Here is a 13,832-nt window from a genome sequence, read left to right on the forward strand (position 1 = left end):
TTTTTAAGTGAAAAGTAATGTAATCACAAGACAAACATTTAGAAAATAGAAGTAAAAAAAAAAACCCCACGATATCCCCCTTCCAAACTCAGCCACAACTAATATTTCAGTGTACTTCTCCTTACACCATTTTTCTCTGTGTAGTTTCCTCTGCAAAGTTGTATATTTTTACTCTTCATGTCTTTTACGTACAATATTATAAATGGATTTCTGCTTTGCTACGTCAATATGGTCTAAGACCATATTTCCCCCCCTCCTAGTTATACATTTATCTATTATTTGTATTGTAAATATGTTTTCCAGTTTGTTGTTGGTCTTTGAATTTTCCGGATTTTTTTTTTTTTTTTTTTTTTTTTTGCGGTAAGCGGGCCTCTCACTGCCGCGGCCTCTCCCGTTGCGGAGCACAGGCTCTGGACGCGCAGGCTCAGCGGCCATGGCTCACGGGCCCAGCCGCTCCGCGGCATGTGGGATCTTCCCGGACCGGGGCATGAACCCGTGTCCCCTGCATCGGCAGGCGGACTCTTAACCACTGCGCCACCAGGGAAGCCCCCGGATTTTTTTTATGTACATAAATTACAAGTGTTAGCTTTTTCCTTTATGGATTTTCACTTTTGCATGCAAGGTTCATGTAAATATTCATATATGGTTTTTGTTCTTTTCTTGGAAGCTTCATTTTCTTAAATTTAAACCTTTAATCCACCTAGAGTTCTGTATAATATGAATTTGGAATTTCACTCCATATTTTTGGAAACGTTTAATCAATTTTCCCTAAACCATTTAATAAATTTCAACGATGCAATTTGTTTTGGCAGCTCTGCAGGCTTGCAGGAGCTTAGTTCCCCAACCAGGGACAGAACCCGGGCCCCAGCAGTGAGAGTGCTGAGTCCTAACCACTAGACCACCAGGGAATTCCCCGCAATTTTTTAATATATTAAATTTTGTTTCTACCCTTGGATACTATCCATCATTTTTATTACCTATATAATACTCCCTCTGGTAGATCTCCATAATTTATTAGCTTTAGACACTTGAGATTATTTTCTTGCATTTTAAGTACCTGTGCAGTGAAAATCTTTGTGTACACTCCTTTTTCTATAATTTGGATTATTTACCTTGGATAGAGCTCAAGAAGTGGAATGAGTGGATACAAGACTGTAAACATATTTACGATCTTCGAAATGCATCGCCAAATTGCTTTCCAAAAGAATTTTGCCATTTATAATACTGTGTATGTATGAAAATGCCATCTCACTACACCCTTCCCTGCAGTGGTTATTCTAATGTTTTTGTGAATTTGCTAGGCAAAAGCTGTGTCATCATGGTGTTCATTTACATTTATTTTACTATAACTGAAGCAACATTTTCCATATTGTTTAAAAGTTCTATTTATTCTTTTGTGAATCATCTCTTTGATAAAGCTCACCCACCACACCACAAACAAGCACGTATAGACACAAGTTAGAATTCTTTGGTTAAAATACTAGCGGTCTCCCAACCCATTCTGGAATTCATGGGTGTTGAAGAAGCAGAGGAAGCCCCACCACCTCTGCTGTGCCTGGTGACGGCAGCAGGATCAAATGGAATTCTCCTTCATGGTCCTGAATAGACCATGTGTCCCGTATACTTGCTGCTTGGCCCCTTCTATAAAACCCTCCCCTGTTGCTATACAGTAGTTGTTCCTTTATATTTGGGTTTATAAGGTAAGCACTTCAAAGGTGCTTTAGCTCTTCTGAGTTGGTCTCCTTGTGATCAGCGTATAAAAGCACCAGGTAACTGGTGGCACCAGAATTGAAACCTTGGTGTCTTGATAAACCAAGACTCTTTTCTTAGAGGTAAAGGGACAGCTGAGAAAGACGTGCGTTTTCCAACTCAGTCATGTATTTAAAAATAAAGATAAAACACCTTTAGGGACTCGTGCCTGTTCTGGAACCCCAGCCCAAATCAAGTTTGTTTTCTTGTTGTTGTTTTTTAATTTCTTTTGGCCACGCGGCATGTGGGAGCTTAGTTCCCTGACCAGCGATTGAACCCGTGCCCCCGGCAGTGGAAGTGCAGAGTCCTGACCACTGGACGGCCTGGGAAGTCCCCCAGATCTGCTTTCAACACGCTCTTCTTCTGAGTCATAAAGGCCTGTTTACTGAACTGTTAGAGGAGGTCTCAGTTTACCTCTCCAATCAGTTTTCTCTTTTGCATCTTTGTTTTCTCTTTGCATCTGCGTCTTTGGGGGGAAAGGAATTCGGGAGCGCGTCCTCCCTCCCTTGTAGTCGACACCTTGACTTACAAGCAATGTCTGTCTTAAAAAGCAGCTTAAACTGGGGACCCTGGCTCACCCAGCACATGTTCATAGCAAAAGGACCACGCCCCTTCCTGAGGCCTTCAATCCACAAACACCATGGAAGCAGAGAACTCAGGCTGCCAGTGCTTCCACCAAGCCCCCCCGGTGGTCCAGGCACCCCAGAACTGCCATTCTGTGGGGACCTATTTCTCGACTCTATGAGACTGATCCCAGCGCTGCCCTTCAAACCCAGGCCGAGCCCTCACCTCGCGGGTTTTCTGCAGGATCTGCTCCAGGAGGATAAGGAAGTGGCCTGGATCCCTGCTGACCAGCTCCTGCAGGCTCCAGCAGTTGAGACACAGCCCAGCTGCAAAGGGAGGGAGAGGCCAGGGGTCAGTTGTGGGTTGGAGGGAAGTGGCAATTCCTGGGGCTGCACTGGGGCATTCCCTTCTGAAGTAAGAGTCTCAGGAAATTCTGGATCAACACACTCGACCCTATGATGCCCCATCAAGATAATGATAAGTTTCTTCTTCCTGAATAGACAGGAGGCTCGAGAGCCACAGAGAGGGGCTGGGATCTCCCTCAGAAGCCAAGGACTGGCCACGACTCTGCTCCCTGTGCCTCTGGAGAGCACCAGCTTTCCCGCATCCTCCGAGATGCAGGGAAGGGGCACAGAAGCAGAGATCGCCACCCCAGGACACAAGGCTGAGTCTGCAACAGCCACGGGACCTCCCGGAACTGCTGGGCAGTGGAGCCCGGGAATTTTGAAAGCTATGAGGAGCACTTTGTCACTCTGTAACTTCCCCAGACTTTCTTATTTTGTCAATCTCTGCTTCCCTGCAGTCAGCATGGGTAAACTCCCCCCAAATTAAAGGGGCAGTCACAGAGGTCTGTGGTCTGTGTGTGTGTGTGAGATGGGGAATGAGAACAGTGGGGGTGGAAGTGGCCCCCTCATGTGCACGAGCTCCTTCTGAGGTGCTGCAGGCCCCAAGCAGTGTGTTCATATGGTCACGGGTTTTAGTAAAATTTGCTATAGTCAGATATTTTTGTATTCTTTGACTTGATGGCCCCTCAATTCTAGAAGCTTAGTCTCCTTAAAACCTGGGTAGGAGGCCAGAAGGAAGAAAACTGTCATTTAGTGACCACCTACTAGGTACCTCTAAGGTGCCAGGCCTTTCACACATCACCTCCATTGAATCTCCCATCCCCCCCTCGGGAAGGTGGTTCCTGCTGTTATTATTCTCATTTTACAGGCAAGGCAGGTGAGTCCTGAGAGGCTAAGGGACTTGCACAAGTTCCTACAGCCAGTGAGAGACAGTTTTAAGTCAGATCCGCTTAATTCCAGTGGCCAAGGAAAGCCTCTGAGGGGAGGTGACATTTGAGTTGAGACCTGAATGAGAAGGGGCCAGCTCTGCGTCGTTCTGAGGAAAGAATTCCAGGCAGCAAGTGCAAAGGTCCTGAGGTAGGAAGGAACCAGTTATGTTCAAGGAGCATGGGTATCTACCTCGTGGGGTAGTTAGGGAGGCAAGTGAGGCGCGGAAAATCTTTTTGAGCATAAGGAGTTACTAAGTTAATCTCTAGCCTTGGAGACAACGGCCCCAGCCTGCAGATACCCCTGTTTCTCAGTCCTGGGGATGATGGAACATGGAGGCCTCCTATCCCCTGAAGTTCTGCTGAGATTCTCCTTTGTTCTATGGGGAAGAGGAGGATGGGGCTGTGGAGAAAACGAGATACCAGGAAAACAGGAGAATTCTGGGGAGAACTGTCTAGAGATACCCAGCTGCTCTTCTGAAATCAGCAGTGTGGCATTTTTAAGCTGGTCCAGTGCCTTCTTCAGGGAGCTAAGCTTCTAGCCCACGAGGAGGATGAGGAAGGCTGCCTGGGGGAAAGGAGAAACTGCCACCCACCGGGGGCCACTCTCCATCAGCTGCTGTGCTGAGCACCTGCCCAAGTGAGGTCCGCGGAGTCACACACAGGGCTGGAACCAGAACCTGCCAGTTCCATGCCTGAGCCAGTGCTCACCACAGCCCCTGCAGCTACCCCGGGCCCCAGATGCGCCTCCCCGGCTCCCTGGGACCTACCTGACCAGGAGGTGGAGCGGCGACTGAGGCTGAGCCCGTGCAAGCAGCGCTCCAGGGCGTGCTGGATGCGGTCCTCCGTGCACGTCGTGGCCCCTGGCTGCATCCTGAGTCATCGCCTGCATGGGGGACAGACGCTGGTCAGCCTGGAGAACCCCGGACTCGAGAAGCACATGGCCTAGCAGGGCAGCTGGCAGAGACAGCGGGCACTCACAGCCGGTGCCGTGAGCCAGCTGCCTCCGGGGCTGGACCGGCTCCTGGGCTCCTGGCAGTGCGGCTCAGAACGGCAGGACGGGGCACGCCTGTGGCCCACCAGCACAGGCTACGGGAAGTGAGGGGTGGCGGGGGGAGTGGAGAGGTGCGGCCCTCCCCCCCTCCCCGCCCCCACCCCCGGCAGGGGTGAGTGGCTGCAACAGCCCAGGGAGTGCCCGTGGCGTGACCAGACCCCCGTGCTGGGCAGGAGGACCTCAAAGGAAAAATCAGGATCACGTCGGGGACTTTCTCTGAATTTCCAGGCCTGCGTGCCCCACCCCTCAGGGATGGCCATGAGCCTGGTCACAGAGCTCCCCGCCAGTGCGCCGGGGGCTCTGATGCTCGGGCCCGGCAGGGGCTGCCTTCACACATGCCACACCTCCACCCCACCACATCCTCTGCTTGGGTGCCCAGGCCACAGGCCCCTGGTCCTTTTCTGCCCTCACCTCCACTTCGGCCATTTTTCTTTGCTGTCTCTGAGACTTAGCAATGTTACCGGTTATTCAAAGACCTTGCTTGGCTTGGTCTTTCAAAGAACCCCCTTCTGGGAATTCCTCTGGGAACTCCCTGGCGGTCCAGTGGTTAGAGGATGCCACGCTCTCGCTGCCGAGGGCCCGGGTTCAATCCCTGACTGGGGAACTGAAATCCCAGAAGCCACGCGGCACAGCCAAAAAAAAAAAAAAAAAGAACCCCCTTCTTTCCCCCGTCCTACTAAGGAGAGAGCCGGGGTGTTTAGCTCAGGCTGGAGGGCTGCTGAGGAGGAGGTCTAAGAAGGGGTTTTAGCACCAGGTAGGGAACCATGCCAAGGGCCACATTCTGAAAGCCTCCAGCAGGGCCAGCCCAGCTTCACAGTGATGTGTCGGGGCTCCTGGGTCCCTCAGGAAGCTGTGACAGGTAGTGCAGTGCAGCAAATAATCCTGGCCTCTGGCATCAACAGACTTGGATTCAGATCTCAACTCTGGTATTTGCTAGCCATGCAAATGGGCAGTTTCTTTAAACTTTTCTGAACCTCAGTTTACTGATCTGTAAAATGGGTGTGACGATGGTACTAACCCCCCAGGGCTGTTGGGAAGATTAAATGCCACAGTGGATGTGCTGAGCGAGCTTTCAAGACACGAAAGCTGGGACTTCCCTGGTGGCACAGTAGTTAAGAATCCGCCTGCCAATGCAGGGGACACGGATTCGAGCCCTGGTCCAGGAAGATCCCACATGCCGCGGAGCAGCTAAGCCCATGCGCCACAACTACTGAGCCTGCGCTCTAGAGCCTGTGAGCCACAACTACTGAAGCCCGTGCGCTTAGAGCCCGTGCTCTGCAACAAGAGAAGCCTCTGCAATCAGAAGCCCGCGCACTGCAACGAAAAGTAGCCCTCGCTCACCGCAACTAGAGAAAGCCCGCGCACAGCAATGAGGACCCAACGCAGCCAAAAATAAATAAATTAAAAAAAAGAAAAGAAGACACGAAAGCTCTCCTGTTACAGTCTTTGCCACAAGCCCACTTTCCCTTGGGAATTTCACTGCGTTCACCCCGTCCAGGCAGACTCCCATGGCTGGCCGGTCAGGCCAGGTCATAGAAGGAAGTTGAGGAAGCAGTGGTCCAGCTCTGTGGAACAGGGGATGGACCAGGAAACCACAAGCAGAAGCACAGAGCTCAGAGCTGAGCCATGCAAACGACATGCAAAGAGCTAGGAAATCCTACCCCGGATCCAGTAGGCAAAACCTCCTACTTCCCCAGCCAGGGAGGAACCAGGCACCCAGAGAAACAGAAGCCCTTTGTGAGCTGCCCAGCATCACTTCACTTCGGTGATATCCCTGGGATGGCACGGGGGTGGGTACACGGAAAGCAGCACGCATGCGTTCATTCTTCCATGGATTTACTAACTCCTTACTATGTGCCGGGCACTAACGACACAGCAGTGAATGAAGCAGGTGTGCCCCGTGATAGGAGACAGAGACGGGACGACCTAACAGACGAAGAAAGAGGTCACGGCAGAGGGGGATATACGCTGAGAAGAAAGTGATGGTGCTGGGAGGGGGCCAAGTGGGGGGCCCCCTCCAGGTCGTTGGGAGGTCAGGAGAGCCTCTCAGAAGGGACCTTTTAGCTTCATGAGGAGGCCAGGAGAGAAGTGAGGGGGAAGAATGTTCCAGAAAGAGGAGGCAGCAGGTGCAAAGGTCTGGGTGCAGGAATGGACCTGCCATGGGCTGAGACCTGGAGCACGGGGCCCAGGACGGAGCAGCCCCCCAGGCCACCCACCCTTCTGCGGCTGAGGTGGCAGACTGAGATCAGAAACACTTTCACTGGTGAGTCAGGACCATGGACCTTGCGTGTTTCCATTAGTGGCACCTGGATGTCCAAAGATGTCCTTGGGCCCATCTAGGGCAACTTTCGTGGTCACCTTAGGGCCTTTTGTGTGCCAACTCTTTGTGTGCAGTCCAGACAGGGGGTCTGTGGACCCTGAGCCACACCAGGCAGACCCTCCTCCCCGGGTGTGCCGGTGCCCAGCATGGATGCGTGTCCCTGGGCATGAACACTCAGGATGCGGCCTCGTCCGTCTGCCTGCAGCGGACACCCAAGTGCAAGACCCTCTTGAGCTCGGTCCCGTGCAGGCTCAGGGCTGACGGCACCCACTGGAGGAGCTAGAAGACCAGGCACCTTCAAAAGGATGAGTTTGGAGCGTGAGTGGCTGGCCCAGATGTCATCAGCAGGCCTTGGTCCCCACAGGTTGATTCATCCCCGATCAGCCCCCGGGGTGGTGCTCAGAGGAGGAGGTGAGACCCAGAGAGCCTAAGGGGCAACCCCGGGTCTGGGCAGGGCTGGGAGAATCAACGCCAGAAAAAATCGACTAGGATATAAAGCAGGACTTCCGAAATCGCAAATGGCAGGGAAAGTGCTCAACGACCCACCTGCTAAAGTGCTGAGAGTCACCGTGAGCTGTCAGGGCCGGGGGCCGGCAACCACGCTGGGGGGCTGCCGGGAGGTACGGGTCCAGAACTGGTACAGCTGCCCACTCCACAACCCCCGTCAATACAAGAGGACCGGGAAGAGAGGAGGGCTTGTCAACCATTCCAGAGGGTCCTCCTTTCTCTCCCCAAGGCCAAGGGCAGAGGAGCTTAAAAAGAATCCCTTATTCAGACGGGACCCCTGCCGGGAGGGGATGCTGCCCTTCTGTTCTCAGCTCACTCTCTATCCAGCCAGCAAACCTACTTCTGGGCTACCTGGGAGCCGTGGGAGGACCAAGAGGAGCGGAAGGCGCGGCTGGCAGGCTCCCTGCTGGGCAAGGCAAAGATGTGAGCGCCTTGCGGAAGGGTCGAGGTGGCGGTAGATACTTGGATGAAAAGCTAGACTTGAGCTGTTTTGTTGATTCTTCACCGGGAGGGCCCCCAGCCGGGTGAGGGAAACGTAGCAGTAAGAGGCTGAAGGTCGGACCACCTTTGGGGGAAGCTGGAGGGCGCGTGGGCACTCTGTGGCACAGAGAGGTTAAACAACTTGCCTAAGGCCGCACAGCTAGGAGGTGGCAACGCAGGGAGTCTGGCTCTGCCTGCCGCTTGGCACAGTCAGATGCAGTTCCTGGGAGACAAATAAAACTAATTCATGTTTCTACCTCAGCGAGTGCAGGCTCAATCAACTAACATTAATTAGGAGCCCTGCATTCCCAGTTGCTGGGAATCTTGAGCCCGCCATGTCTGTCTATGCCAGCTGTCCACTGCAGCCCTGCCTCTTCCAGAAAGAGGACCAGGGCCCACAGAAGCAACAATCTAGGCTGGACCAGGCGATGACCATGGTGGCTTGAGGGGCCCAGTCATTCTCTAGCTCAGAGCGAGGGCTGAACCCTGTGAACTAGGTTTAAAGATCCCTCTGCCCGGTCTCTGCTGCGACAGACAAGTTGGCTGTGTCACAAAGCAGGAATGAGTCACCCTGCCCTATTGTGTCGCAGTGTAACTGATACAAAGGCAAGATGCAAATGCACATCCTCAGACGATGTCACTCCTGCTGCAGCCCTCTCCTTAGAGCAGCGTCCTGGGGCCGCTGCGAGCAGCCTGTACGGGCTAAGGGCTGCTCCCCAGCACGCGCCCCAAGGCCCGTGGCCCACGCATCTTCCCTTCTCTGGGCCCCGAGCAACATTCCCATCTCCTGGCCTCAGGGTCCTCTGCTGTTCACTGGAGACGATCAAGACCTTACCCTTGGGCACTGGGCAGAGTTCCCGGTGTGCCCCCGCCTCCCTGGCATCCTGAGGCCATCTAGAGCTTGCCCTGGGTCTTCAGAGAGGCTGGACTTGCCCAAGGCGCTGGGCCGTGGGAGCCGAGGGCTGGGAGCCTGGCCGGGGATCCTCAGCTGAGCTGTCCTGGGGGTAACGCCAGCCCCCCGCGGCTCGCCACCGGGCCCGCTGGCACGCTCACTTCTGTTTGATGAGTCAGTCATCAGCCGCTTCTGATGACTTGTCAGCAGAACCCCCGTGGCTTTGGGGCGGAGATGAATGGGGAAGAGGTGGCACCCCTCCCTCCCCAAGGATGATGCCTTTTCTCAAAGCCTTGGTGGGCAAGGCCTGGTTTCCCCTGGCATCCCCCTCCCAACCCCCGTTGCCACCTTACTAAAAGGAGCTCGAGTTGTGAAATTCCAGCTGCTGCCAGGAATGGGAATGCCCCCCCGCCACAATGGGGTAGTGTTGAGACATTCCACAACGGGGCCTGCTGCCACCTCCAACTTCCTCCTCTGAGCCAGTAAGGATGAGCCCTTACTGGGGACCCTGAACAGGACAGTGAGTCCTGGAGCTGGAGGGGGAGGGGGTTGGGGGAAGGGGGTGCCCAAGGGCAGAGGGAGACCGCCTCTTCACACGTTGACATGACCTGTGATGCAAGACAGGGGTCATCTCCCCTCCTGGGCAGGGCTAGTCAGAGGGGCAGGGCCTGCCTGGGTCCAGCTTCCTGATGCAGCCCCCCATGCCGCTGGGAAGAAAGCTTCTTTTCTTAGGGGACTTAGTGCAAAACGGCAGAACTGGAGGGTCCACATCTCCTAGGGACGGAAGTATGGGCCAGGGTCTGGCGGCACCCCACAATGCTTCCCTGGTGTTCTGGAATATTCCAGGCCCATTCTTTGAAGAATCAGTCCCACAGGTGGACGTAAGAGAAGCACTAAGGCATGTGGTCCTGTGCTGACCCCGCTCGCCTCAGTCCTGGGTCACTCCTCCCTCTCCCCCTTCCTATCGTCCTCCCTTCTCGGTCACCACTCTCCTCCTCGCAAGGCAGAATCTCTTCTACAAACTAATTTTTGGGTTTTTTTGGGGTTTTTTTTGTTTTTTTTTGCGGTACGCGGGCCTCTCACTGTTGTGGCCTCTCCTGTTGCGGAGCACAGGCTCCGGACGCGCAGGCTCAGCGGCCATGGCTCACGGGCCCAGCCACTCCGCGGCATGCGGGATCTTCCCGGACGGGGGGCACGAACCCGTGTCCCCTGCATTGGCAGGCGGACTCTCAACCACTGCGCCACCAGGGAAGCCCCATATATGGCTTTGACTCTTAGAACCACAACAATATTTTACATACCCCAAATGAAATAAATCGACCAGGATATGGGGAGGCACGGGGGACAAAAATGGGAAACAAACAACAAATTGACCGTACTATAAATGATTAGCATAACCGCACTGAAAGGAATGGGGAACACAGGAACCACCTTGAGTAACTCTGGAAAGTAGTATTTTCACTGGATACTGTAAGGCTAAAGACAAAAAGAACCACATACAAATACTGTGTTCTAGTTACCAAATCTGTTTCTTATAGGGATGTGCGTTAAAAATCCTGCAACTTCTTCATGTGTATGCTAGGACTGAACAAATAAGTAAACAGATCACAGATAATGAGAGCCAGTTTCTCACTGTTGGAGAAAGAAGTTACAGATAAGGAAAAGGGAGAAGTCTAGACTGAACCACCTTATGGTGCTGGACTGGAATTGGAGAAATCAGTATCGACTCATGGTTTTTCATGCATATTCAGATAGATACATACAGAAGTGAAAAAAAGATGTGTGTGAGCTTGGATTAACATGCATACATACATTTTCTAGCTCTGTCTGTGGAGAGAGCCTAGAAACAATGACTTCCCAGTAACGATGATCACACCTAGTGCCCAGACCCTCGTTTCTAAATACCATTCTCCAATCAAAGGAACCCGGGCTCCTTAGAGAAATGGCTGATTCTAGGACTGGGACAGGAAATACAGAAGTTAAACCTGAAGACCTGGAACATCTTGTAGAGTCAGAAAATAAGTCAGTACTTGAAAAAGGATGGGGAATGTCAAAAAGACATGGGAGCCAGCTTAAAGGAGCTTCCAATGGCCAAAGCCAGGACAATTTGAACAACTAAATAATGAAAGTGTTGGATTATAATTCATAGGATAAAATAAATACCCATGAGTCTACACTAATGTCATAAATAATAAACTAAAAAACATAAATGGAGGGGAAGGGACAGGTCTTCTTTACAAAAGAATTCCAATTAGTAAATGCGGGAGGAATGAGAGAAATACAAAATGACCATTAGACAAACACCACGGTAATAATTATTGCAGGCCAGATCCACCAGTGGATACTAAAATCTGTGAGTGAAAATCTGAGAGAAAATGAGAGATTTCATGGTCTCAGAGTATTTCCCCCAAGAAACTGATCAATTACAAAAAAAAAAGAGAAAACAATAACTTCACAGTGGAGAAATCCAGCACTGCCGTAACTTCATGACCAAACTTAATAGCACCAATAATAAGACATATCAACATCACATATCCCCTGATATCCTGATATGCTGCACTGAAAGGGACATAACATCACTTCTGTGGGATTCTTGCCAAAAATTCCTAACCACACAATCTAATCATGAGAAATCATTCAAAACTGAATGGAGAGAAATTCTATAAAATAACTCACCAAAGAGTCAAGGTCATAAAAAATAAGGCAAGACTGAGGAACTGTCACAGCCTGGAGGAGACTAAGACGACTCAGAAACTAAATACAACGTGGGATCCTGGACTGGATTCTGGAACTGAAAGGGGAGGTTAGGGGGACACTGGCTAAAATCTAAATAAGGATTTGTACCAATGATCATTTCCTGGTTTGGATACAATGTCATATAAATTGTCAATGTCATATAAATTGTAACATTAGGGGAAGCTCGGTGAAGGGTATATACCTGGATCTATATAACCCTTCATATAGTTACATAGCCTTATATACCCTTTCTGTATCTTTCCAGGTGGTTTCACTGCCCTTCATGAACTTGATTTAATTGTTATTTAATGAAGAGTCACAGTTCCTAATTACGGGTGGGTGGACCAGTACAGAGCTGGCTGCCTCAAAATCCCCTGACCCCATGTTCCTAACCTGGGGTTGAGAATCTCTGGGGCTTTTAGAGGGCCTCTGAGGGCTTTCTGGAAGAATGCTTGAACCGTATATTCATTTTGATGGCAATCTGGGAAAAGTTAGCAGTTAATACATTCTGGAATATCTTGATAACACTATGACCCAATGTTACCATAAAATGTTGATGTATTTGCGTCTATCGCCAATTTGGTGTCCCCTAAAAGGACAGGGCATGCCAGGTGTGTTCCTGGGGTCTGCGAGAGCTGAAGGTTGAGCAGAATGAGTTAACAAGTGGGAAAATGTTTAGAATAGTGCCTGGTACATAATAAGCACTCAATAAATGCTATCTATTAGCTATCGGGGTGCCTTCTTAACGTATACATTTCAACTCCAGGTGGCTTTGAGATCAGACCAAGAAATAAAACACTCCCTGGATGACTCTGATGCATAGTAGCGTTTTCTATTTTACAAATACACTCACACCCAGATCCCCACCACACACATGCTAGACTATACACTAGACTATAAGACTAGGAAAGCACCTTAGAGACCATCTAGTGCAACTCTCCCATTCTACAGAGAGGAAAATGGAGGCTCCAAGCAATGAAGGACTCCTTCAGATTAGAAAGTGGCAAATTTCATATGATCCAGCAATCCCTCTCCTGGGCATATATCCAGACAAAACCATAATTTGAAAAGATACATGCACCCAGATGTCCATAGCAGCACTATTTACAATAGCCAAGACATGGAAACAACCTAAATGTCCATCGATGGATGAATGAATAAAGAAGATGTGTATCTATACAACGGAATTTACTCAGTCATAAACAAGAATGAAGTCATGCTATTTGCAGCAACATGGATGGACCTAGAGATTATCATACTAAGTGAAGTAAGTCAGAAAGAGAAAGACAAATGTCATACGATATCACTTATATGTGGAATCTAAACAGATTCACAGGTATAGAGAATAGATGTGTGGTTGCCAAGGGGGAAGGTAGTGGGGGAGGGATGAATTGGGAGTTTGGAATCAACAGATGCAAACTAATATATATGGAATGGACAAGCAACAAGGTCCTACTGTAGAGCACAGGGAACTATATTCCATATCCTGTAATAAGCCATAATGGAAAGGAATATGAGAAAGAATATATATATGCATAACTGAATCACTTTGCTATACAGCAGAAATCAACACCACATTGTAAATCAACTATATTTCAATAAAATAAATTTTTTAAAAAGAAAGTGGCAAATGTATAACTAGAATCTGAGTCTAGAACCACAGGACAGTCATGGCACCCTCTGGCTTGGGTGAGAATCAGACACCACTGCCCGGAAGTGAGTGACCTCAGCTCCTCTCCTCAAGATTCAATACTTTTTCAAATTTCTTCCAGAGCTTTTGGGCTGTGTAGGTATTCAACTTCTTCACATGCCAACTTTGTAAATTTAGGTTTTCTGACAGTATCATTCATTTGAGTCAGATTTTTAAAATTCTTAGCGAGAATCTGGATCTAGAATTCCTATATAATGTTTTTAGATATTTATTTATTTTATTTATCTATTTTGGCTGTGCCGGGTCTTAGTTGTGGCACGCGGGATCTTTAGTTGCGGCATGTGGACTTCTTAGTTGCGGCATGCGTGTGGGATCTAGTTCCCCGACCAGGGTTCGAACCCAGGCCCCCTGCATTGGGAGTGCGTAGTCTTACCCACTGGGCCACCAGGGAAGTCCCTAGAATTCCTATATACTTCTTGAAGTTATTTTTTAATCTGTGATTTTAGCCCCTCTCTTAATCTGAATGTTGTAACATTACATCTTCATTTAAAATACAGATAAAATATTTGTGTTTGTGTTAAATAATTTTATGCGCATTACAACTCCTGA

General features: G+C 50.0%; 1 protein-coding gene across 1 annotated transcript in view; it reads right to left on the reverse strand.

Annotated features, from left to right (window-relative positions):
• The window catches only part of PIK3R5 (phosphoinositide-3-kinase regulatory subunit 5), a 72,129-nt gene that overhangs the window by 23,435 nt on the left and 34,862 nt on the right, over positions 1-13,832 (reverse strand). Inside the window, exons 2-3 of the mRNA XM_082861801.1 lie at positions 4,354-4,469; positions 2,539-2,639 (exon numbers count right to left, since the gene is read on the reverse strand). Coding sequence (XP_082717927.1) covers positions 2,539-2,639; positions 4,354-4,456 — 204 coding nt within the window. The 5' untranslated portion in view covers positions 4,457-4,469. The remainder of the gene's footprint in view (positions 1-2,538; positions 2,640-4,353; positions 4,470-13,832) is intronic.

Source organism: Leucopleurus acutus, assembly GCF_964270905.1.
Source record: "Leucopleurus acutus genome assembly, chromosome: 19".
Taxonomy (NCBI): Eukaryota; Metazoa; Chordata; class Mammalia; order Artiodactyla; family Delphinidae; genus Leucopleurus; species Leucopleurus acutus.